This window comes from Hermetia illucens, chromosome 5 (genome assembly GCF_905115235.1).
Source record: "Hermetia illucens chromosome 5, iHerIll2.2.curated.20191125, whole genome shotgun sequence".
Taxonomy (NCBI): domain Eukaryota; kingdom Metazoa; phylum Arthropoda; class Insecta; order Diptera; family Stratiomyidae; genus Hermetia; species Hermetia illucens.
In genome coordinates this window covers 53654077-53678156 of record NC_051853.1, presented here as the reverse complement: position 1 = coordinate 53678156, position 24080 = coordinate 53654077, and the positions used below count along the sequence as shown (strand labels likewise).

Sequence of the window (24080 nt, the reverse complement as noted above, 5' to 3'; positions counted from 1 at the left end):
TAGGTATGAGGAGGGCTGATTTCCAAGATACCGGGAAGTGGCCGTTGTTCAGGCAGTTGTTGAAGAGGATAGCGAGACGTTCACTGATCGTAGGCGCACACTTTCGCAGAACAAAGTTAGAGATGTCATCGGGGTCCGAAGATTTTTTTATTGTTGCGAGCCGTCTAGGAAAGAACACCCACGAGGAAAGGATGGCACTCTCGCGTTAATTCCTTAAAATGGGCCTGACTGGAACTAATCGAAGAGCACTTTGCGCGATTTCCCAGAGTTCGGCCAAAGTGGGAGTGAAGTGACGAACTGTGCCACCACCACTAACAGGAAGTCTGACTACTACTAACAGGCAGTTTGATACCAGTGCAGCCGATGGGATGTTATTTGCCCTTAGTCCCGCTTTGACTAGTATGGCTGTGCCTCTGCCCGCGTCGTTGCGGAAAGTACTATAACCGGGAGCATGTAATTTTACGTTGGGGGCTTCCCTAATCTGGTTTCGTTTAGGAGAGCGAGGTTAGGATTGGAATCCTCTAGAAGCTTGTGGAGAGCGAAACGTTTGTCGTTCGAAATTAGCGAATTAATGTTGAGTGTGAGCACCTTCATTTCGGTTGTCTAGCAATTTGAAGAGGAGTTGTAAGTACGCTTCGGGTTTGTTTTCAGGGGGAGACGGAGATAGTTGTGATAGAAGTCGGAGATTGTGTTCCACAGCGAGTAGAAAGACATAGTGAATAGGGATCTGGCTTCCATGAAGAAGCCCCTCGAAATGGAAGAATGTGGAGGCGATAAAGGGAAAGATGGGGTCAGTGAGGGAGGGGCGGTCCAGTTGGCATGAGGCAGAGTGTTAGGCTGCGAGACACGAACAGACGAGGGTCTGTCAAGGTGGGGGAAGAACGAAGTAGATCGGGAGTGCGGGATGCTTTTTGCTCTTTCTTTGTGCTGGATAGATTCCAACCTACGGGGGCACTTAAAGAAGTTGGAAGGGTGACCCAGTTGGCCACAGTTTGCACATTTGAGGGGTGCCGCCGACTCCTTTTCGGTGTTGTCTTCTACATTCGAACGGGGGCAATCCCTGGAGGCGTGTCAGCCTGCGCACTTCACGCATCTGGGGTGGCCAAATTGTTGGCAATTGAAACATTGGGTGACTTCCCCTTTTCGGGGCTTCTCCCAGACTATATTGGCCTCTGCCTCAGAGTTGAAAGTCACACGGAAGCGGCTCAGATTGGTGTCATTGGCTCGTGACCACGGGGTGGAAAGACTAGTTACGCGGGCAGGTGTAATCGGCGTTACCTCCATGATTTCCGAAGCCACGTTTTCGGGAGTGAACTCATGGGGGGAGATTCCTCTGAGGATGAGGATTGGCTTCCTCTCCTCTTTCAGCGTGAAGGAATGGCCTTCCAGTTTGGTGATCTTGTGTGTGTGTGTGGATGGTGGGGGAGAAAGGTGGTGATCTTAATTATATGTATTAGTTTCTTATGGATATTGGGACAAGTGAACTGGACTTTGAGCCTGTCTGCCGGTAGGTTGGTAATTTTAAATTTGGCATTTTTGTCTATGTTCTTCATTACAAGGCCCAGTGCCCTGGCTGTCAATCCATACAAGAAAATCGGGGGAAGAAATCTAATTCTATTCTTATCTTTAACTAACGGTGGGTTGGCCGTGTCAGTAGATTTCTAGGTTTCGGGACGTGCGTACGTCGCTTCGGAGCGATGCTCGTTGTCAGAGGCGAGATAAAAGCGGTTTTTGTTCGCTGGAGCCTCGTTGTTCGAGATGCCCGAATCTGTTTGTTTTCATTTGAAGACAGACTTAACTGAAGCAAGTTTGAATTCGTCTTGGAAACCTTGGATGTAATTAACACAGCAATTTGCTTCACAGATCCGAGCGTCGGGCTGGTCCCCAGGAGGGAAGTTCTGGTCGTCGTCGACGGTTATGACAGGTCAGTCGTCACTAATCATTTCTTCGGCCGTAACGGTCTTGTCGGCCGAATGAAGGAGTTGTGTAGTGATATTAGAATTGCCCAATCCATAGGCGGCGACAGTGTAAGCTGCTTCGGCATCCTTTATTTGCTGCAGTTTCGTGTCTCTCGAGTAAGGATGAGTTTCGCACTCGCGGCGCGAGGGCTGTACCGGCTTCACTTTGTTATCGAGAAGTCATGTGTATTAAGACTCTAACTGGCACTGTTTTACCGTTAAATAAAACCGTTAAACAAACACGGCTAAACAACTGAATAACGATGATCGTAAACTTGGCCACAGCGCACAAGCCCGATCTGAACACAGTCGAGAGCAACCGGCAGCACGGACCATTCGCTTAGGCGGACACAAGCGAACTTATTAATCAATATAGAAATTTTTTCATCTTAGTTTAACTGTACATTGGGGAGAATTTATTTTTTTTTATTTTAAAGATATTCTAACGGGATCCATTTTATAAATCCAAATTTTTGTTTTCCAGCCTGCTTAGTAGAGTCTACGTCAAATTTCGACTATTAAACGTCAGTCACTCTCCCCCTTGCTAACGTTCAGAATCCCAAAGGGTCCGATATTGCGATCCCTATTCGTTGGTCCTCTCTTCTTTGTTTCCCTAGTAAAACTTTATCCGAAATTGGATATATGCAATTTTAGACAGGAATGTAGAGTAGTAATTCTGAAGGAAATATAAGTCATCCTTATATCAGTATCATGTTCCCGTTATATATTTACTTTTGTATAGAAATTCGTGGGGTATAAAATTTTGCCTTTTGTTCATTTAATAACCGCGTAATACGCCGAAGAAATTTACAAAATGTTCAACGCTATTTGCTCAAAGCGATCATTCCAATAATAGTCGTTATTTTATCTATCTTTTCAGTTTATATCGATGGTACTGAATGGACTGGCGTGAAATTCTTTCAACTATCATCACAATGGCAAACTCATGTTAAAAATTTCCCAGTGGCGCTTATCGGTGCCACATTATCATGTTCCGATCTAGCCTAGTCATTTTAACTTGATAGCAACAATGATAATTATCATTAAAAAAAAATACATATTAACTATATTTTTAATTCATCTTCTTGTTCAAGTTGTAAACTAAAAGGAAACGTAGTAGAAATGAACACAAAAATCAAAGTAAATATCTTACAGTTTAAAAGGATGATAATAATTGATAACGTCTTAATGTTGTTAATAAAAACAAATAGCGGATAGTCATGATAGCAACTCAGAATTCTCTATAAACTACCATAATGCAATAACTACCACCATAAACAAAATATCACTTTCACCACCACAATAATTGTACACTTTATAATTCAATACTTGTGTATTTTTCAGAAGATTTATTTTTAAATCATAGTTTTTTATATTAATTTGAACATATAAACAAATTGTAATATATTTTCGATAAAATCAATATTCCCTGGATGCATACATAAATAATGAAGATTGAGAAAAAATAGTATTTTATATATCTTAGACACTCGATCCCCTTTGTGTGTTTCTATTTTAGTTACTTCGCTAAGATAATATTGTGCATAATTCTTGATAGTCTAGTGATGATTTTTTAAACAAAATTACGTAAAACACTTTTTTATTGTTGAAATTCCCGACATGATAATTGTATATTTATGATTGATCTCCCCAAATTTTTCTGATTTTACAATGTGAACGCGAAACGTAAAGAAACAATAACAGAAACGATCAGGGTTTTGTATTGCAATAATCCTTCAAGACTAAATTGCTCGTTCACAGAAGCATTGAATTCAAATGGATATAATAAGAACTAGGCAAATTAGTAAATAGCATAATGAAAATGAACATTGAAACATAAAAATGTTTTGTTTGTTGTCTCGCGAATCGAAAACAAGAAAGAAACAATTTTAGCAAATAATCAGCGTTTTAAAACGGAGTTATAAGTTGAATGAGGATGAAATTGGACTGAGATGAATCCTTGGATCTTTTTTAAACTCGTTTTTGTCATGGATTTTGAATACGTAATATCATACACGTATATAACTCTAGTTCTATACCTTCGAATATTTTACAAAGGATCGTTATCTGCAAATTACTACAACTGAAATGGATCTTAATTATATGCAAAACCTCGCAATATATTTTGTGACTAATTTTCAGGGTTATAACCAACTTTATGTTTTGATCACTCAAAACATTCGGGCGGATTTGATATGTTTCCTCATTGAGCTACAAGCCAAGATAAGATCTCCTCGATCGAAGTTTGAATGTATTTCTTTAGGAGTTCGTGGTGCAAATAAATGAGTTTGTCGAAACGTTTCTCTATTGAAATACAAGACTCATCAAAACAGCTTTGTGTTCAAATTTTGCAAAAATGTTATTCCATTTCAATGATCCAAGCCATATAACAATCAAATATTTTTTTTATCTTGTCGCTTGTCTATCTCAGATTTTACACTTTATTACCTCTTTGCAGTTCGATCCAATAAAGTTACGGGCGATCCTTGATTATTCGATAATAATTAGATTAAACAAAACCCAAGATTGATAAATTAAAATATTATTAATCCAAGAATTGAACTAAACAAAGCAGATATATAAAAACAGCATAATTGTTTAATAAATTGAAACCTAGACTTAAAATTGATTATCAGCGAAAGTTCGAGAAAAATACAATTTAAAATTATACATAAAAATACATAAGTATCAATACTTAAGATTGTATGTAAAATCAAAACGAAAAGGAGATTGTGTGAGATTACCAGCAACAAACGGGATGTATTAAGGCATAGTCAGTGAAAAGAAACAGTGAACTCCCGTGGGTAATCTATAAAAAAAATTACATTTGGTTGTGATATATATTTAAAAAAGTGTTTTTGTCTGTGCGAAAGTGTATGAATGCTTTTAATTTAATTAAGAATACACTACAAAGAGCAAAACACATTGAAATATAGTAAATCAAATTAATATCAATCAGCGAAATGTTGTGCAACTTTTTATTTGTCATTTGAGAAATTCTATCTTTTTTTAAAGATATAGCAAGCATGTCTATGGAAACAGTATTAGTGTGAAGAGTATGATTTGCTGTTGCGGTAGTAATTTACACAGTGACTTGAAAATCGGAAATATGACAGGATCAAAAATTGTGAAGAGAGGAGATTGAATGGTACGTTTTTACAGGAAGCTTCTGGTGAGTATTAATGCTTGTATTTCTATTATAAGTCAGGGGTATCCATAAGTAATTCATAATCTTGCAATAGGGCAAAAGATTTAAATTTAGAAAAATTATTAACTAACACAGTCTCCCATCTTTTCTGCAATTAATTCCTCTTTTGTAGGAGTATAATCGCATGAGAAATAAAGATCAAGATGACATCAAACATGGTCAGCTGATCTAAAATGTTTTCTCAGTGCATAATCTGAAGATGCAAATACATCAGGATCGGATCGGAGTGGTATCTGGAGAATAAAAGGATTGAGGCAAAACCTGCTAACCTTGGCGTTCGGTTTTTTCTTGGGTCACTTTTATCGGGAGCTTTTACATTATCTTATTGGAGAATCACGTTCGTTCTACTAAATAAAGCATTTATTTTTTTTTAACAATTAAATCTTTAATCTTTCTTACTTTCTACTTTCTTCTGTCTATGAAGTCCTGTTCCTGTTCCATAGCTAGTTAACAATGAACATCGAACCAACCGTTCCGACTTTCCCATTCATTTTCCCTTGAAGTGTTACGGAGTATTTTGTTATGGATTTGTTCAGCGTTTACTCTCAACTAATTGTGAAAAGGGATTGCATATGGTGTAGATAGCGGGGCTCAATTAATATAGGATCTCATCTGGAGATATTTATATTTGCTAGGTGATAGATAGATAATAGATAACACGTAATGCATTGCCATTGATACAGTTATAGAAGCTGTGGGTATCGATTCATCGCCTCAATACGAGCTTCATCCCCACGTGGTTCTTGAAATCTTCAAGTTTGATTTGTTTTTATCATATCCGGAACAGACTTGGAGGGCTTGTTGCGCTTCCTGTTAGAAGGTAACCTTCTCCCACTCTGCAGTTTCTTTTCCAGGGGCATACATATTTATGAGGCTGATGTTTTGAAATTTGCCTCGCAAGCCCAGAGTGCATTATCATTATTCTATATTTTTGAAGCCGATGATAGCAGATTTCTGTTTTTGGCTAACTGGGAAATGTATTCAGAATATATTGCTTCCTGGATAGCAACTACGATATATGGTATAGTTGCTTACTTCCAGAGGACGCTCCCTGTCCAGTGTAATTGCAATATGATGATAGCGTGTCGGTTCACCCTAAGCAGATTCTCGTCTATATACAGACGACACTTTCTATAAGAAGATCTAGCCTGAGACTCCTTCGTGGTTTCGTAGCAGGTAATTTCTACGAGGTTGAGTGTTTGGGACGTAGCTGTTGGTGCTTTTCTTGCTCCGTATTTTGTTTATCGTTATTGAACATTTTCGGTATAGAAATAACGTTAACGCGTAGCTTTCACTTTCCCTTCTCCCCGGACATGTACAATGTTGGTCGAAAATTCAGCTAAGTAAGTTAAAACTGGTGGCTGATTTACAGATAGTCACTGTCTGGAGCGGGAAGAAGGAATTCAAATTTCTTTCCTCCTTGGATTATATTTTAGGTTACTTAGCAACAAACTGCCCATTGGATGTCGTTGATTCCTATTCACATCAAAAAGTTTCTTTCAGAAAGCGTTGGCAGGTCACCTGGGATGATGTTTGCAGCCTTTTCATTATCACTCTGTAAGCCCCGCTCCAAGGGTTTACATTGACATCTTCGAACAACAGTTTGAAGTCCTTTTTGCTTCTCCGAATGGCTTCTTTTAAACGGCCCTGCAGTTGTCTGTGTGTCTCTTCTTGATCGACGCATACGGGCTTTTTTCTAAGTCTCTTGTGAAGTCCTCTTGCCCGGAAACTTGCGGCTTGCGGAGTTGCGATTTCGTTGTTCCACCATTAGTTGGGTTGTCTGTTGGAGAGGAATCGCCTTTTGAGTATAGTAACATCGCATGCTTCCGTCCCCCATCGAGGGATAATAGGTGATTTTTTTCTCTGGGCGTACCATCCAAAGATATGTCGCTCGGAAAACATGCCCTCCTCAAAAGCTTTTGTTGTTCACTCGAGCGAACCCCTGACTTTTTCGAAGAGCTCTTTTTCGAACTCGATTCACTTTTGATTTCCATGCAGATTGTCTGGTGGTTCCTATGAATATAGTCCTCACTGACTTACCAAGCAACCCTTCTAGCTAAAGCGGCGCTCACGTATGCCAGGTCCACTATAGACCCCAGGGCCTTCATCTGAGGTAACGACATTCCCAAGTACCACTTTTACCTCCGGGAATGTTTCGAGCAGAGCATGTCCTCTCATATTGGTTGTTCGACTGCTCCATTCAAGAGCCCATGCATTAAAATCCTCTGTTATGATTTATATTCGGCAAGTGTAGCGCATAGCAGTTATATATGTGTATTCCTTCCACTTTTCTTCTGATCAATCTATCCTCCGAATGCTCTCATATTTCCTGGATGGCTGGTTCTCCGCAAGCCCATATCGTTGCTTGGCCCATTTGGTCTTCGATTTAAATTCGATCATTGTGATTTTGGTATGGCTCACTAATTACAGTCACATCGATATCTTTTTCGTGCAAGAGTAGGTTTTGCGCCGCCTAGCAGCGATTATGATTGATTTGTATCAACCTCATCTGCGACTTTCGTTCAGGCTTCTGATGTATACTGAAAAGCTGCTGCTGCCTGCACTGTGCCGATGGTCGACCCTTTCCGTCCCTTTGCACAGTAAACAATTTGACTCAGATTCACTGCCCTTGCTGATATGAACTTTCGTTCCGCATCTGCTATATTGTTTCGCCCTGTCATTCGAATTGGTGCATACACTCGCATTGGCAATGTGACTGAAGCCAAGGCATCTAAAGTGTCGTTTCAGTGCGACGTGCTCCGTAATCCTCCTAAATTGATGAATTTGGGGACTACATTTTTTTTCTTGAGAATATTGACGTATGATCCTTCACCTTGTTTAAAGGTGACGAGAATCTCCAGTCTTATCTTCCTTCGCTTTAACAACCCCCTTTTGTGACCCACCCCTTATCTACGTGAGCTACTGGTTTTCCGAAGTCCGGCATTGTGGCTTTATATCTCGTTTTCTCCTACATGTTCGGTTTTACTCTTGGGTATCCTTCCCATTCCCAATTTTCATCCACGGATGGGAGTTTTGTTCTCACCTACCTGGCTTACGCATAAGATTGGCCATTCACGCATATCTTCGGATACGCGTATGTGCTCCTGTCGACTCATGATTGTTAAGTCGATGAATGCTTGGTGCTGGCTACAATTGTCTCTCGTTTTCAGTTGGCGGGACCTCCAATCATCAGGTTTCCTTCTTTGTCTCGACAGGATGAGCATCTAGGTGTATGGCTTCATTCTGCTGACTTCTTGGTAAAACTTGCGCGACTGATGTGGTTGCTGTACTTCTTGAGCTCAAAAACCTGTTGGCCCCCAGGCTTTCATTTTCTGCTCGTGAAATCATTTCTCCACTCGTCCAATTATGTTTATAGCCGTGCCAATCGCAATAACCGTTTTGTTTGAGACCAGTAGTTGAATAACCCGCAGTTACTATTGCCATTTTTATGTAAGCTATGGCAGCCGACGTATTCGGGCCCCTCCCTACTTGGCTGTTAGCGCAAAAGCAGAATGCACAATCGTTCGCTTATCTTTTCAAAGCCGATTACAGCAGGTTCCATTTTTTGGCTGACTAGTAAACCTATTCTGTGCGCATGGTTTCCGGGATGCCGGGCCTGTTGATGAAATGAGCCCGAAGTTTCATCATACTTTGAAGTCTGGTTTCAGTTCGCGGATTAGGTATTTAGTATTCTCTTCGAGATGTTTTTCAGTAATTTTTTCGTGGCCGTTTCCAATGCCATCCTTAAGACGTTCATTTCTGAAACTTATATTTCACGTATACTATTGTTTTCTGTGGACTCATATTGGGGCAGAACAGTGACAATAAGATATTATTTTTATGTCTTGAATTCGTAGTTGTAGTTCATCAGTTTTCACTTCATCACTATCACTGTAACATTCGCTGCTCTTCCTTTTCTTCAGTCTTTGTCCCTTTAACGAGCACCCCACTTCCTTTGGCTTGTCTTGATCGGCTGTGCCATTTTGTTCTGTTTACGGCCTGATTTGGGTCCAGTCGCTCGGCTTTCAGATCACCATCTCGCGTATCAAGCTACCGTAGATTCGGCCGGCTTTTCCGTCTTGCGCGAATTACGTGAGCATACCATCGAAGACGGCTCTTTCGTGATTTTTCCACGATCCATTTTGGTCGGGATCATAGTATGTTACACCGCTGGTCCAACTTAACATCTTCGTTCCTATTACCGCGAAACGCCGTTCATTGCCTTTTATAGTCGGCCAACATTCAGAGTCATAGACTTCATCCAGGTTGCCCTAATACCTGAACCAAACTAGTTCACAATTGACTGATAGCAATGATCCGAGATATTTAAATGGCTCTCTTCTGGGCAGGTCACTGCTAGTGATAGTGCCTGTTTCATTAGGATCACAAATCAAATCAAAAATAAATTTCAGTTTTCTTCAGATTTAATCTGAGACGGTCATTTCATTCGCTGTTATTATGAACTATTTCATTTCTTTGAAGGCTGACGATCTATTTCAAGTATGTCTCTGAGCAACGCAAGTACGGGTTGAATTTATTGGAATGAAACATGATTGCCCGCGTACTATATAATATTGTGTCCAAAAAGTAAGACCAGTTCCTATTTATTTCAAAGTGTATTTATTTATTCTTGCAAATCTATTTGGTCACCTTCGGATACAATACGCTTATGCCAGCGTATTTTTCAGTCTGCGAAACAAGCATTCAAGTCACCTTTCGAGAACACGTATCCATGTTGTATCTCTTCTGTCGTCTTCTCAAAACAATTCGTCGCAGTGGTTGTGTGCATTGAATATTTGGAGAAAAAGTCATGAAGAACGAAAGCTATTTTTCGTAGCTGAGACTCTACACGATTCAGGCCCAAAGTATCTTCCAAAATGATCAGATCCTTTTGAAATATCAACAGCATCAGGAAGGTCTCTAACAGTTATTCGACGATTGATAAATTCTTCGATTTTCCTGACGTGTTGTTGATCGGCAGAGTTTGATGATTTTCTGGAACGCTCTTATTCTTCAATACTTTCACGACCTACTTTGAACTGTTTATAACACTTTTAAGCATCCCTTTCCAAGGAAGTATTGTCTCCGAGGCCTTCCTGAATCATCCTTAATTTTTTTTGCACTCGACATTTCATTCCGCAAAGAAAATTTGATGCAACTTATTTGCTCAAGATAATTAGATAAATCACTTTCTGCGTCGTAAAAAAACAACAGTAACCCAAAAAGTAATGGTTTACTTGCACAATTTAAATTAAAAACTGATCTTACGTTTTGGACACAATATCGTCTTAATAGAAAGCCAGTAGCTCTCCTACTGCAATTAATTTTAGTTTATCGTAAATACATGCAGTTCGGGAGTGATTTCCTCGCTTCTTCAGTACAACTGCTACCTTTGGTAACGTAAAGCGTAGTATTGACGCAAAAATAAAATGAATTGTAGTAGAAGAGTTGGTTTTTAATAAAACTAAACTTGTAGAAATCGGGAAACCAAAACAATTGTTCTATTGTCATTTTTTCGAGCTGCTTCAGGAGTTCAAATAGAAAAATGTTTCTTCCATCCGTTTCGGGGATCAAATAGCAGACCTTCATTAGTACTTCCTCATAACTAGACGAGATTTATATTTTTCGTTCGATCCAAGATCTTTGGAGGAGAAAGTAGAGAGTTTTCATTCTTTTTCTGGGGCCGGTGTAATGTGTGCATACTTCCGACTTTTGGGGAATTGAATGCAATGATTTGACAAACAAAAGGAATGAGTTAATGGTTCCAGAATATTTCTTGTAGATAATGACTGGGATCTGAGCTGGGTTGACTTTTTATTTTTGTCCTGTTTAATAGACAATGTGACCAGTTTAGGCTTGATGAAATTAATTTGTTTCCCACAAGAACCAGTGTGAGGATGGGAGATATTGGATTAGACAGATTTCGAGGGAGGTTGTTTATTTATTGACTTTGACTGAGTATATGGACTAATATGTCTCCAGAAAGTGGCTAGTAAAGATGTTTCCTTTTTCGAGAGAGAATAGCTTTGGGGCAGAATATCGTGACGACTAGCAACTTTGCTAAGTCAGGGAGAAATTTTCTGGAGCTCCCTTTACGTATTCAGATTAAGTTCAACACTGAACAAACGATTATGGAAGTGGATAGTGTGCAGTATATTCTTCCATGGTTTGAGGTGTCGAGATCGTGGATTTTGCTCTTCAGGAAGGAGTACTGTGAAAAGTTTCGATTTCTAAGTAATAGCCGACATAAATTTCTCTTGTATTGGACTGTCTGGACTCTTGCTTCTCTTCTAAATTCGGCCGAGAAAGCTAATTTCGTTCGATGTAGGTCTCTTCCTCGAATAATATGCCGCTGCACTCGATGTCGACCAGCATCTTACCATTTTTGCCACTTTTTCTACAAGCATTGCGTATCAGGTTTATAAAAATTACTCTGTCTAAGATGATCTCGAATCCGTTTAAAAGGAAAGTCATAAAACGACGACGACGAGCCTGGTTGGTAGGGGTCAAAATTGGCCGTTTCATGGAACAAGGGCGGAAAATTATAGGTCGTGGTAATACTTGCCATTATGGAATCAGTTTTCTATGCTTGTCGTAAAGGGAAACTAAAAGGACTACAATTTTCTCTGTTGTCAACTTATAGATTCCCAAATTTCTGGTTCAAAGTGTCAGAAAAGGATGGACTTTTGGACTAGGGCATTGAGGATTACTATCTGAAACTAAAGCAAGAATTCCACTGATACTGGCTATACATTCTGAGGTTAAGAAAGGTAGAATGATGGGAATTTGGAAAGCATTACTCTACCTCATGCTGAATTCTCCTGCTGTAGTTTGGTAAGCCTACTGATGAAGTGTGAATCCATTCGATTTCGATTTAGACTCATTTTTATTACTTTGCTAACTTGTTCGTTCTATGAATGCTCAGAATGTTGAGATATTTTTTCTTCTCTCCCAGCAACCTCTCGTAGGTGGCGTCAGAGACACTTGGTGATGGAAATGCTTGTAAGTAAGGAATGTGATAATTAGAGTCCTCATGCTTCCCAACTGCTGATGTCCAGTTGTCCCAATGAATAAATCAGTACAACTTTAATTTTTTTCATAGGCGTAGTATTTCCGCCATTACATTTGAAATTGCGTACCCATACCTCCATTAACACTTAGGTTTGGTTCCATTGTATATTTTTTAGACAATTGCTTTAGACTTAGTTTCACGTGATTATAAAAAGTTGCATGACGTGTAAGCTTCCAATAATGCGCAATAGCAAATAAAGCGTTTGATAAAAAATGTATTCTAATATATAAAGTAGTTGATATAGAAGTTTGATTGTCAATTTAAAGGTTCTACCAATTAAATAAAAAGGCAGAACCCGCTACAAATCAGAATTTCACATATTGGTTTTCCAGTATGCTTCTCGCATTTTAACCTAATGGTTTCCTATCAGAATCTACTAAACAAAACAATTTCGTTGTCAGACGATCACGACAGTAAAGCCGAAACATAGATTTCTAGTTTAATTGCTTGACTTTATCGCATTCTGCAGCATCCTGTTCAAAGAATACTCCTGCTTCGCAAGTACACAGTTTATACGTATGTATCTAGCATAATTGCTCCCTAATCGACAAAGATAAGGAAAGATAAAATAATGTTTGATGTTATTACTAGTTGAATAAATTCACATATCTTCATTGTAGGATCGGATTAAGACTATGAAAAGCATTCTCTGAATTGACATCATGAAATTAAATTAAAAAAAAAAGAGCAAAACAAAAGAAACAGGGGGAAAAGTCAAAATTTCACAATACGAAATTGTTTAGATACTTGTGATCGTTGAGGAGAAAACAATAAGTTGTAAGTCGTTTTTATAGGCAAATAATTCAGTGTATTAATTGCCCCCGTAATGCTTGACTATAATAAGTGTTTGCTGTGATTATTAAGTACATTATATTATATATATACAAACTGTTAAATTAATAATAATAATTATACATGCATACGTTTATGTATTTAAAGGAACAATAATTACAATAAACGCCCTCTTGACATTTGTGTTTTGTATCAAACTGGTGACCTTTGTTTTAACGAGATCTTGTGATCAGAATATATTACTGAATACAGAATATTATACTGAAAATATTCAAACTAGGTAAGTGGAAGAAAAAGTTAAAACGATCGAAAACGGCTTACGGTTTCGTACCAACTCATCAGAGGCTGCCTCACCTCTGCCCTGGGAGCAGCGTGATTGAATCGGTTCGCAATTCTTACCCACACCCTTTTATAATTCGCAAAATACAACGTGGATATGAATTATATCGAACGTAAATTCGCCCGCACTTCAGACCAAAAAAAGACAGAGACAAAGGTTTAAGACCCTTGAGCGACAGTGGGATCCTCTTTCCATGCGCTACTCCCATATAGCAACATAAAAGGAGCAATAGAACAGTCTCAGCTTGATATTGGTGTTGAGATAAGTGAATTTCTAAATTTTAGACAAGGCGACGAAAGTTGATCTAATGGTGTTAATGTGTTCTGTGCCAGGTCGGCAGTAACCACTCTTTTGTGATATATAAATTGATGGACGCCTTCGATACTCTACTCTCACTAATGCCGATAGCGGGAGTGACATGACCCATTAGATTGAAAACCTTGGTTTTGTTGGTGCTTATTTTCAGACCAACTTTACTTGCGTTTCCTCCCAAATCCAGAGCCGTATGGCAAAGGTCCATGACCCGGTGAGGTGTTAGAGAAAAGTCGTCTTCCAATGAACTTCTCCACGACCTCTGTATGTAGAGCGTCACCAATAGCAACAGCGGCGGACTCCGCTTCGGATCTCAAAATCCTCTGACACTTTACCTTGATGCAGCACGTGACATTTTGCGCCATCATATGTCGCTCTGAGGATGGCTATTAGTTTCGCCAGAGAGCCTCTCCTGAGTAGAGACCACTTCAGGTGTACTTACGGTTTACACTATCGAAATCCATGAAGAGGGGGTGAAGCGAATATTTAAACTGCGTGCATTGTCCCAAAACGATGTGGAGGGAGTTGATGTAGTTAATACAGGATCCTGCTATCTGCCGATCAAGCTTTCGAGATGTTTTTTAATGCATTCCAGGATTATTTTAACTACTGTCATTCTGACGGCAGGGATCACACAGACACCGCTGCAATTGTCACATTCAAAACGGATAGCCTTCTTTGGAATCTTAACGATTATCCACTTCTTCCACTTTTTGGGAAACGTCTTGGATCCCGGAGATTTCCGTACGAGTGAAAGTAGCAGATCTGCAGTAACTCTACCTGGAATTAAATAACTCTGAGGGGAGATCGTCCAGCTCAGCGGCTTCACTTCGTTTGAGTGTATTGATGGCCGAAATGATCTGCATTGGGAAACAATTCGCATCCGCAAGTTACCGTGATTAACCATTTCATCCACAACAGGAGGAACTTCACCGGATGTAACACGGCTAAGAACCGTGGTGAAGTTTGAAATAATGAAAAACTTGTTTTTTCTTATCCGCTAACAAGACGTGTTAGCACTGATGAAGGGAACAAAAATAAAAATATCAACACTAGCGAATAAGAAAAACCAAGTTTTTTACTATTTCAAATAATTAACCGCTGGAAACATCGCGTCATTACACTCAGTCGTGGTAAAGGGTTCCTTCCACCTCTTCAATTACTCGTCATCGTGAATGACGGACGATTCGATCAATAAGGAAAGATTTGTGACCAAATGCAAACTGTTTGGTGATGCGGTATACACTTTTGAAACCATTGCTGTCTGCGGTACCTTCCGCTTCACTGGTCAGCGCAAATTTTCTTCTGTCACGGCGGACATTACGTTAAACTTATCGAGATTTCACACAGTATCCGAGTTTGAGCATGTGACGCCCGCATCATTGGCAGCGGCAAATAAAGCCTTCAATCCCCTCCGTTCAACGACCCATTTTCACGATTGTGCAACCAGTCAGATCTTTTGATGTCCTTCGAGACGCGGCCGACGACCTGCGTGGCACTCGAGAAAAGAGCATTTTTGATAGCTACCCAATGCACATCGTTATTCTCAGGCGAGTTATTCAGTGTATCGGCGATTTACGACTAGCAAGATAGCTCTCCCACTGTCGACTAACAGCTGGAGCATATAAGAGGTCGATGCTGAACTTTGAGGGGTTGCAGCTGTCCAACCCTTCGAAAAGTGATGGATACAACATGCGAGTGAACGTAACCGAACATCAGATGGTGATTTCTTTCGAGGTCGATGTCAGTGCTTCTATATATATATTTATAACGCACTGCAATGAGAGCATTTCATAGACTAATTCGATTAGATCTAGGGAGAAACAATGGATGTGAGGAGGACCGAGCATTGGAAGAGCTGTTGGGAGTACTGAATCCAGTTCTTACAAGGCCTTACAATTTTCGGGTTCTCATACATCTGTTTGGTAGGAGGCATGAAGTTACCGTGAAACATAGAGAGAACTGGGAAGTCCCAGAGGAATGTGTGGTGGGATATACGAAAGTCTTCAGGGCCCTGAGGCCAGAGTTTACCTCTCGAATAAAAACAAGAAATGGGCTTTTCCTTTGGGACAATATGTAACGGTTTTTCAAGCCGAAGTACATGCGATCTTAAGGGCGGCAAACTGAGTGATTGAGCATGCGTATCGCGACCTGCAGTGATAGCCAGGTTGCATTGAGGGGGTTGAGTAGTCTTTTAATCACCTCGAAAATCATTTGAACTTTATCTCTAGATTCAATACGGTATTTGGTCAATGCGGCGTACAGGGAATGAAATGTCGAATGCTTTAGCAAAAGAGAGTTCAATCTCCTCAATGCCAGGACCGGGACCAGCAATCGGAGTATCAGTAGAATTGGCTAAGGCTGTCTTTATAAACTGGGTAAACTGGGCACAAACTTCCCATAGCGACAGGTGGCAGAGCCTAAATGCAGCTAGACACATCAAATTCTTCTCTCCTATCAGAACCAAACAGGCATATCGCAAGGTTTATACTCTCGAAATGCAGGAGTATTATGGGCATTCTGACAGGTCATAATACTAGCTGGGCATATGTTCAGAATAGGAATTATTCAAGATGATACGTGTCCCTCCTGTAATGAGGAAGCGGAATTCACGGAGTATTTTCTATGTGAATGCTCCGCCTATGGACGTATCAGTGCCGATGTTCTCCAGATTCAACGGGTAACATCACATCAACTAACGGAAATCCTGGGATGCGCTACGAATCCAGGATATTCTGTTAGACGGGGGAGTCGAATACAATGGGCCACCACGGCCTGAGTACTCAGAGACTATAGCTTCTCCCTCACACACGCCTCTCTCGTTGTGCATATCCCAGAGACAACTCCTAAATCTATAGCTGATTGCAAATGGTCAATCTGATTGCTCGTACAGTGTCGGTCAGTTGAAACCCAACCGACCTTATGACAGGCTCTGCTCGAACACCACCAGAAATTCATAAACCACCATTATCGTAACAGCCGTCAAGATAGTGCTTCTCTATCACATGTCCCAGCCCACCTTAGTATTCATATCAACCATCACGATCATAAAGTCATCTTTAGGAAGCATCTTCTGAACTGCATGTAATTGCTCGTAAAAAGCGTTCTTCTCCACTATGTAGGAAGCCTCCTTTGGTGCATAGCACTACAATTGTGATGCTTCATAGTCTAAACTGGAATTTTGCTGTCAGAAGTTTGTTAGAATCCGGCTCCTAGTAAAAAAAGCGCGCCTTGCAGTAGTATTTTATTTTGCTTAGGCCCAGAATATCCAGCTAATATCGCTGAAATTCTCGCTGGATTTGGAGAAAGCGAACATTCCGGGGATCCTCGACACCGTTGCTGAGGAGGGTACGCATATTTCGGATAGCAATCATAGCTGGTTTTCGATAGTCAAAGATCGTAGTCGTGAGGTCAGTCTTTATTCGAGTCGTTAATGTTTTCGTAGCAGTAAAGTTTCGAAATTTGTAGGTTGCCCACAAATTTTTAGCCTTTTGCCGTTTACGACAAGCAGGATAGACTGAGTGTATTCTTAAGCCCCATTTGATCTTCATATAAAATTTGTAAAAGGCGATGAAATACAAAATACCATATCTAGAAAAATATACTTTATTTCTTCTCTATATTTGCAAATAAATACATCATAAATAAAAATAGAAATCAAAATTTTAAAAAGCCATTAGTTCCTGCAGCACCAAATTTATTAATTGTTTCGCATCACATTCTAGCGGGATATATGTTCTAGTTGAATTCGGCAAAGCACTTTGCTAGATAATAACGACGTCTTCTGTTGGTAGACCTTCAACAATTATGGAACGGTTCTTGAGACCCAGTTCACCGCCTATACCTCCATCAGGTACTAAGAAGTCGGTGTCTGGGTAGCCTTTTGGTTGTGCAAATTCAATCAAATTTGAGTTGCTGGCACTCAGAGCTTTCAAGGGCCAAACGGCAATGTTTTTCGTTTTCCCATGGCGTGCAAGGACGTAGAACTGAAAGTGTACGAATATTGCTCTTAATGATATGAAATTTGAAAACTGCGTTGGTGTTATTTTACTTCATCGTCGGCGTCAATCATGTAACCAATTATCAGAGCCCAATGTGCTTTGTGTCCTAGTTTTAAACAGGGTCCATGGTTGAAGTCAGGATCATATCTATGATATTCGTGGTTAAGGATCTACAGAAGCGACTTGACTGATAGAATTCGTTATAAATAAATCAAATGTTCAATGAAGCGTTAAAAAGAATGTGCAAATATATGTTAGAAAAACAAAACACTTGAAGGCTTCTATCCAATAGTTTATTCATTTAAATTAATTCAAAATGTCATTTACAACTTTTAACCGACTCTCATCGGTGGCGAAACTAGAATAACACCGTCGCCTCGTACGAAAAGCATCGGAATAGTTCGCTTGGTAGTTTTATAGACTTCTTCGTACGTTTCCTCGTCGATTTCTACAGTAGTTACTGTCTCTTCAGCGTCGCCCAGGACCATATTTAAATGCTGATCGAAAGCCTGAAATGGGATGTTGCAGTAATTTTTCGAGAGTTTTTAAAAAATGTTTAGCTGATTTTGAGGATTCTTCAACGGAATATTAGGATCTTGTATAAGTTCGCGTTATTTTTTTCTAAAAATTAATTCTGTACTTAAAGAAAATTGAAAAACATGCCGCTGAAAGTATTGCCCATTATGGTTCGATATACACTCCTGAATTTATTGCGTTCTACGGCATCTTCCGCTTCCCTGCAAAGCTTAATAACAAATTCCCTTTTGTTAAATTTCTGATCGGAGAGTGGAGAGTATCAAACGATACCACACTCTCGGATCACAGACGCATCGATTTCGTTATGGGCATGGATCCACCTCCACCCACTCCATTTCGGAATCCGAGGAAGACAGATTGGGTGATGTATCAAATAGAATTGAGCGCCCGAGTCACGATGCCTGAAGACAACCCAGATGATCACAACTAGCACGAGAGAAGCTTTCGAAGAAAGCTGTCCACTCAAGATGCCAAAGAAGGGTAAAACACCATGGTGGAACTCGGATTTGGCAAAACAGAGGAGAACGACAAGGATGCTCCTTAATCGTGCTCTGAAGAGGCATAGAAGGATCTAAAGAGGAGCATAAGATCGGCTAAGCGATTATCATGGAGACGCTTTTGCGAAGAGACTAACTCTCTTGAGGCAACCTTAAAGCTGAAGCGGATTCTGGTTAAAGAACGTAGCCAGAAACTGGGTTATTTACGTTTACAGAATGGGAAGTACACAGAAAGCGATGAAGAAACGGCAAACCATTTGCTTGAAGTACACTTCCCAGGCAGCATCCAAAATCTAATCTCGGGGCCAACAGGTGTATATAGCCCTCAACCGAGAGACTGGAATCTGGCATGCAAAGTATAATAGTATCACTGGAGCGAGTGAAATGGGCGTTTAACTCGTTCCATAGATACTAGTCCGCAGGTCCGGATGGCATCATCCCTGCGCTAGTAATAGAAGGAATGGATGCCCTGGGTCTACACATTTGGAATATATATCGTGCATGCCTAGCACACGCTTATATTCCAATTAAATGGCGGGATGTGAAGGTTTTGTTCATTTCCAAACCAGGAAAACCTACCTACACAGACGCAAAAAATTTTCGACCGATCAGCCTAACGTCCTTTCCGCTAAAAGGACTAGAAAGATTAGTAGATCGGTTCATAAGGGATACACACATTCCTAAGTGGCCGCTGCACCATGGGCAACACGCCTACCAGAAAGGCAAATCCACGGAGATAGCACTCCATGAACTTACGGCAAAAATTGAAAAGGCAATGTCCGAAAAAGAATACGCCTTAGGCGCATTCATGGACATCGAAAGTGCCTTCAATTATGCCTCATTCGCGGCAAATTGTGATGCGGCAAGACAGCATGGAATCGAACCGCTGCTAATCAGTTGGATCCTTCACATGCTAGAGTGGAGAAAAATCCACATATCGGTCGGCCAGAAGTCTATTGAAGCAGGATGTCTCAGGGGCTGTCCACAGGGAGGGGTTCTCTTTCCACTGTTATGGCTCTTGGTGATGGATACCCTGCTGTGGATCCTGGAGGACAAAAAAGTCTTCGCGCAAGCATTTTCGGACGACCTAGCCATAATAATTACCGGCAAGTTTGCGGACACAGTATGTGACCGCTTGAATGCAATTCTGCATGTAATCCACAGCTGGTGCCTCCGCAATGGACTCACGGTGAACGCTAGGAAGACTGGACTAGTTATGTTCACTAGGAACGTCAGGTGGGGCAGCTATACGCTACCCACCTTAGCAGGGGCGGAAATCCACCTGGCACAAACAGTCAAGTACTTAGGAGTACATTTCGACTCCAAGTTAACGTGGAAGCATCATATCCAGGAACAATATCAGAAATCCTGCAGATTGCGTTGGTGTTGTAGGAATGCGATAGGTAAGACCTTGGGACTTTCACCCAAACGGATATACTGGATTTATACATCCATAATATAATGTATGCATGCATCGTCTGGTGGCCAAGACTGAACTTTGCTAACAGCAGGAAGCTGCTAACGCAGATTCAGAGACTTGATTGCCTAAGTATTACTGGAGCAATGAGTACTACGCGACTGCTATCCTAAATTTACCCTCCATTCACTTGGAGGTGAAACGGAAAGCGGCCAACGACACATATAGGCTCGATACCATTGAGGCGTGGAAACGGTCATGCGTCTATCTGGAAATTCCTTGAAAAACATCCGGTAGCCCTGATGCCGACCGATCATATGGTTTCCAGATTCGTCTTTGAAAAGACATACACTGTCGTAATCACCGAAAGAGAAGAATGGTCGACAAGTGGCCATGAGTCTTTTCAGATTACAGACTTAATAATCTTCACCGATGGGTCAGTCATGGAGGATGGATCGGGCGCAGGGGTGTTCTCGGAGAATCCGATTATAGAACTGGCCCGACCTCTCGGAAAAATGACGACCATATTCCAGGCGGAGATATATGCCATTTCATTGGCAGCAGAAGAATGTCTGCGACAGAAATGGAGGGGTCGCACCATTCGAATCTGTTCCGACAGTCGGGCGGCATTATCAGCGCTTGATGGCAACAACATATCAAGCCAGTTGGTATGGAGTTGTCATCAGGTGCTGCTGAAACTTGGCCGACTGAAGGAAACATTCCTGATGTGTGTGCCAGGGCACTCTAACATCGCTGGTAATGAGGAGGCTGACAGACTGGCTCGTCGAGGGTCTGGGTCCACAATGGTGGGGCCAGAACCAGCTCTTGAAATCCGACCATCTACTGTCAAGTCTACTCTGAAGGGAGAAATTGCAAGGATTCACGCAACCGAGTGGAGAAATTTAGACTCTTGCCGGCAAGCGAAAATCCTTGTGAAGGATCCTAGGGCCACTAGAGCGGCATTTTTGTTGTCCCTTAAGAAGTGGGACATGAAAACCCTAGTAGGGCTTTTAACGAGACACTGCCCCTTAAACTACCATATGGAAAAGATTGGGGTAGTGGTTTCGGCTGTGTGCAGCCAATGTGAGGAGGAGGAGGCGACGGCCCTGTCCTTTTTATGCAGCTGCCCGGCATCCTCAGATCTCAGACGAAGACACCTTGGCAAGTTTCTCTTCAATGAAGAATCTGCACACTCTCTGCCTCTTGAGAATGTTCTAAGATTCGCTAAAGCCTGCCATTGAGTAGGCAACTACGGGGATAGTACAATGGGCCTAACAATAGCCTGAGTGCTCGGAGTTGCGACTCCCCCCAGTTAACTAAACTAACTAACTAAGCTGTGAGCTCAATTTCCGTAGCAGGAAAGTTTCGTAATTTGCAGGATACTAATCCATAATCATATTCCTTTTAGTTGCCACTTTCGACAAGCAGTGGATACTTTGAGTGTATTCTCGAACCCAACTTACAGAGTTGTAGGACCTTTTGCGGTCTCCATTCTCTTTGAACTGTGGGAATTACTATGCGCACTTTGACTCGAATACATATACTCACATGCAGCCTTCCCCGAAGTTCTCGTTCATTCCGCATTTTTACGTAAATCTTTTCATCCAAGCTGAGTCTGATGAGGTCAAGAGGCTCCTTGACGGGGATTATTTGAATCTGCAAAAATGGGTGATTATCAAACCTTCCATGCACCAATTTCTCACTTCGTGCACGTTACTCACTTGTTCCTCTTCGGCTGCCATGTTTCCGGGTAATCTAAAAGGAAATAAGTAGAAACCGCTCCGGCAGAAGCAAAGCGACGCAAATTTAACAATAAATATAACCTCAAAGTGCTTTTGTATGAAATTCACTTGTCAAAGCCAACAGGGTTGCCATATGAATCCAATAGGACAGTCATTTGGCAATTCACTTCCGGCAGAACAAAACTTTATTTCACTCAAAAGGTCATTGCTTTCTGGGGATTTGGATTGTTTTGAAAAGGATACGGAACGAAAATGCAGGCGCCGCAGGTCAGCCGCTCTTTCACCTTGGCACAGTTAAGGCGGCCTTGATACAGGTGGCATTGAACCGTGATGGCCGAGTGTCGGCCCAGCACTTCGCGGACAAGCTCGAAAAAGTTGTGCGCACTGAACATTTCGCCGATGTGAGTGAAGTGTCGCTCTTTGGCTAAATTTAGAATTTCCTCGGGCGACGGCTGCCCGTTCAGGAGCATGCTGAGCGCGGTCAATCCACAGGTGGGACCTGCTTGGATGATGGACGGCACGGCCTTGTAGCGGCAGCACTTGGGCGGCGCGTTCGTGCAAATGCGGCCCAGGTAACAGGCCATTTGGATGTCGGGGTGTCCGGCGGCCCAGGTGCACTCGCTCAGGGCGATTTGCTGGGCCGGGGTGAGTGGCGCGGACGTGACGACATGGAAATTAGGTTCCGGCGGAGGTGGCGCACTATTGCTTACCGGCGTGGGCAATGACATTTGTCCGATCAGCGGAAATTCAAGAAAAATAACAGAACTCCACACGCGGTTTGACAGACACGCACCTGCCGTCGACTGCGTCCCACGCACGATACTAAATATAATTTTGACGGTTGTAAACAATAACAATGCTTAAGATGTTGGCACTGAGGTGGCGGTGTGGACGATTCAAGTATTCACTAAACGCCTGTATTAATGCTGTCACTGAATTGATTAAGGGTTGAGTATTTGGTAGATGCACCGGGGGGAAATTATGTTTCACGTGGCGCTGCGATTTGGTGAAAATAATAAACAACATTTTGGGGTTTTCTGTAAAACAAAACCTTATTAAAACCTGCTGTCTGTTTTTTTTTTGGCTGGAAGAAATTCTAGGACCCATGCTCAAGCGGTAATTTACGCGGCAGTTCCTCCTCCCTCTCGGACACCACCTTGTCGTGATGGGGGAGAATGGGGTAGTTTACTACTACACTAAGGATGTCCAAAAACACATGAAGATGGAAACAAAGGATTGTAACTCTCCAAGTGGTAAGAAGTCACAGATTTCGAATCCACCCGAGGCACGTATTTTGGAGGCCTCACCTAATTTATATTCCCCCACGGATCTGGAAAATCTGTGGAAGACAGGCACTCCACTTCAGTGGAAAATCTACACCCGGTGTCTACGACGCGGTCAGCCAAAAAGGATAGTGCAGCAACTGCCTTAATGAGAAAAACTGGAAATCGGACTACAGCCGGTCGGTCGGTGACACTGTTACCTAAATCTTCCAAAATACGGGGGAAGAAGGCTCGGCAGAAGGAAAGTTCAGCCGTAAAAGAGAAGGGACTACAGGCTTGCTTGTCAGGACCTTCTCATGCAATTTTACCCGGAAAAAAGCAAGAAAGGGAACCTCGTAATATGGACGCAACTGGTCTAACGCTGGTATGTGAATACAGATCCATGCAGCCCGGACACCGTGAACTGAGAGATTTCCTAGCCAACATAAGAGTTAGTCAAATTAACCTGCAGCATGGCAAAGCTTCTTCCTATGTACCGGGGGCAAAGCTGGCAAAGTTGCAGGACTGTCCTAATATATTTCTGGTTCAAGAGTCATGAATTCGTTGTGGTATTGGATCATTCAAGGGGCCAGGATCTTCTTCTATGAAAGATCCTCGAGACCGAGGGTCTCCGTTCTGATGTTGAAATTGTTAGAGGTAACCATGCTGAGACAATTCTGTTCCCAGGACCTTGTTCCGGTCAACTTACAATACCAGGTTAATGGTAAGAGAAGAAACGTTATAGTTGCCTCTGCTTACTTACCCCATGATTCTTTGTGCCCTCTGCCGACGGAAAAATTAAGGAATCTGGTAGTGTATGTAGAATCAAGTGGCGTTGAATTTTTAATAGGTTGTGAAGCGAACGGTCAGCATGTGTGTTGGGGCAATAGCAAATGCAAGCCTGGAGGAGAGAAGCTATTTGATTTTATCACTTTAGTTGGT

The 24080-nt window shown here is 41.5% G+C and overlaps 3 protein-coding genes across 4 annotated transcripts in view; 1 reads left to right on the top strand and 2 right to left on the bottom strand.

The window, feature by feature from the left end:
• LOC119658364 (phosphofurin acidic cluster sorting protein 2) overlaps positions 1 to 4922 on the top strand; it is a 160397-nt gene extending 155475 nt beyond the window's left edge. For both annotated transcript variants that reach the window (XM_038065726.1, XM_038065725.1), the window contains one exon: positions 2839 to 4922. In XM_038065726.1, coding sequence (XP_037921654.1) covers positions 2839 to 2966 — 128 coding nt within the window. In that variant the 3' untranslated portion in view covers positions 2967 to 4922. The remainder of the gene's footprint in view (positions 1 to 2838) is intronic.
• A 12350-nt stretch (positions 4923 to 17272) lies between these two features.
• Positions 17273 to 22718, bottom strand: LOC119657940 (UPF0692 protein CG33108). Its single transcript, XM_038065129.1, has 3 exons — positions 22120 to 22718; positions 17734 to 17830; positions 17273 to 17668 (listed from the first exon to the last, which is right to left on the bottom strand). The coding sequence occupies exons 1-3, from the start codon at positions 22602 to 22604 to the stop codon at positions 17447 to 17449; spliced, it is 804 nt and encodes a 267-aa protein (XP_037921057.1). The 5' UTR covers positions 22605 to 22718; the 3' UTR covers positions 17273 to 17446.
• Positions 17955 to 22052, bottom strand: LOC119657941 (U6 snRNA-associated Sm-like protein LSm3). Its single transcript, XM_038065131.1, has 3 exons — positions 21856 to 22052; positions 21683 to 21790; positions 17955 to 18192 (listed from the first exon to the last, which is right to left on the bottom strand). The coding sequence occupies exons 1-3, from the start codon at positions 21874 to 21876 to the stop codon at positions 18016 to 18018; spliced, it is 306 nt and encodes a 101-aa protein (XP_037921059.1). The 5' UTR covers positions 21877 to 22052; the 3' UTR covers positions 17955 to 18015.
• Positions 22719 to 24080: the final 1362 nt, after the last annotated feature.

Bases quoted from the DNA above. Each gene is read 5' to 3' on its own strand.
- LOC119657941 (XM_038065131.1), bottom strand. From the start codon at position 21,876: ATGGCAGCCGAAGAGGAACAA. The intron at 21,791-21,855 runs GTGAGTAACGTG...CCATTTTTGCAG, and splicing joins TGGCAGCCGAAGAGGAACAA to ATTCAAATAATCCCCGTCAA. The intron at 18,193-21,682 runs GTGAGTATATGT...ATCCCATTTCAG, and splicing joins AACTTCGGGGAAGGCTGCAT to GCTTTCGATCAGCATTTAAA.
- LOC119657940 (XM_038065129.1), bottom strand. From the start codon at position 22,604: ATGTCATTGCCCACGCCGGTAAGCAATAGTGCGCCACCTCCGCCGGAA. The intron at 17,831-22,119 runs GTATCCTTTTCA...CGAATATCATAG, and splicing joins GGCGCCTGCATTTTCGTTCC to ATATGATCCTGACTTCAACC. The intron at 17,669-17,733 runs GTAAAATAACAC...GTACACTTTCAG, and splicing joins TGATTGACGCCGACGATGAA to TTCTACGTCCTTGCACGCCA.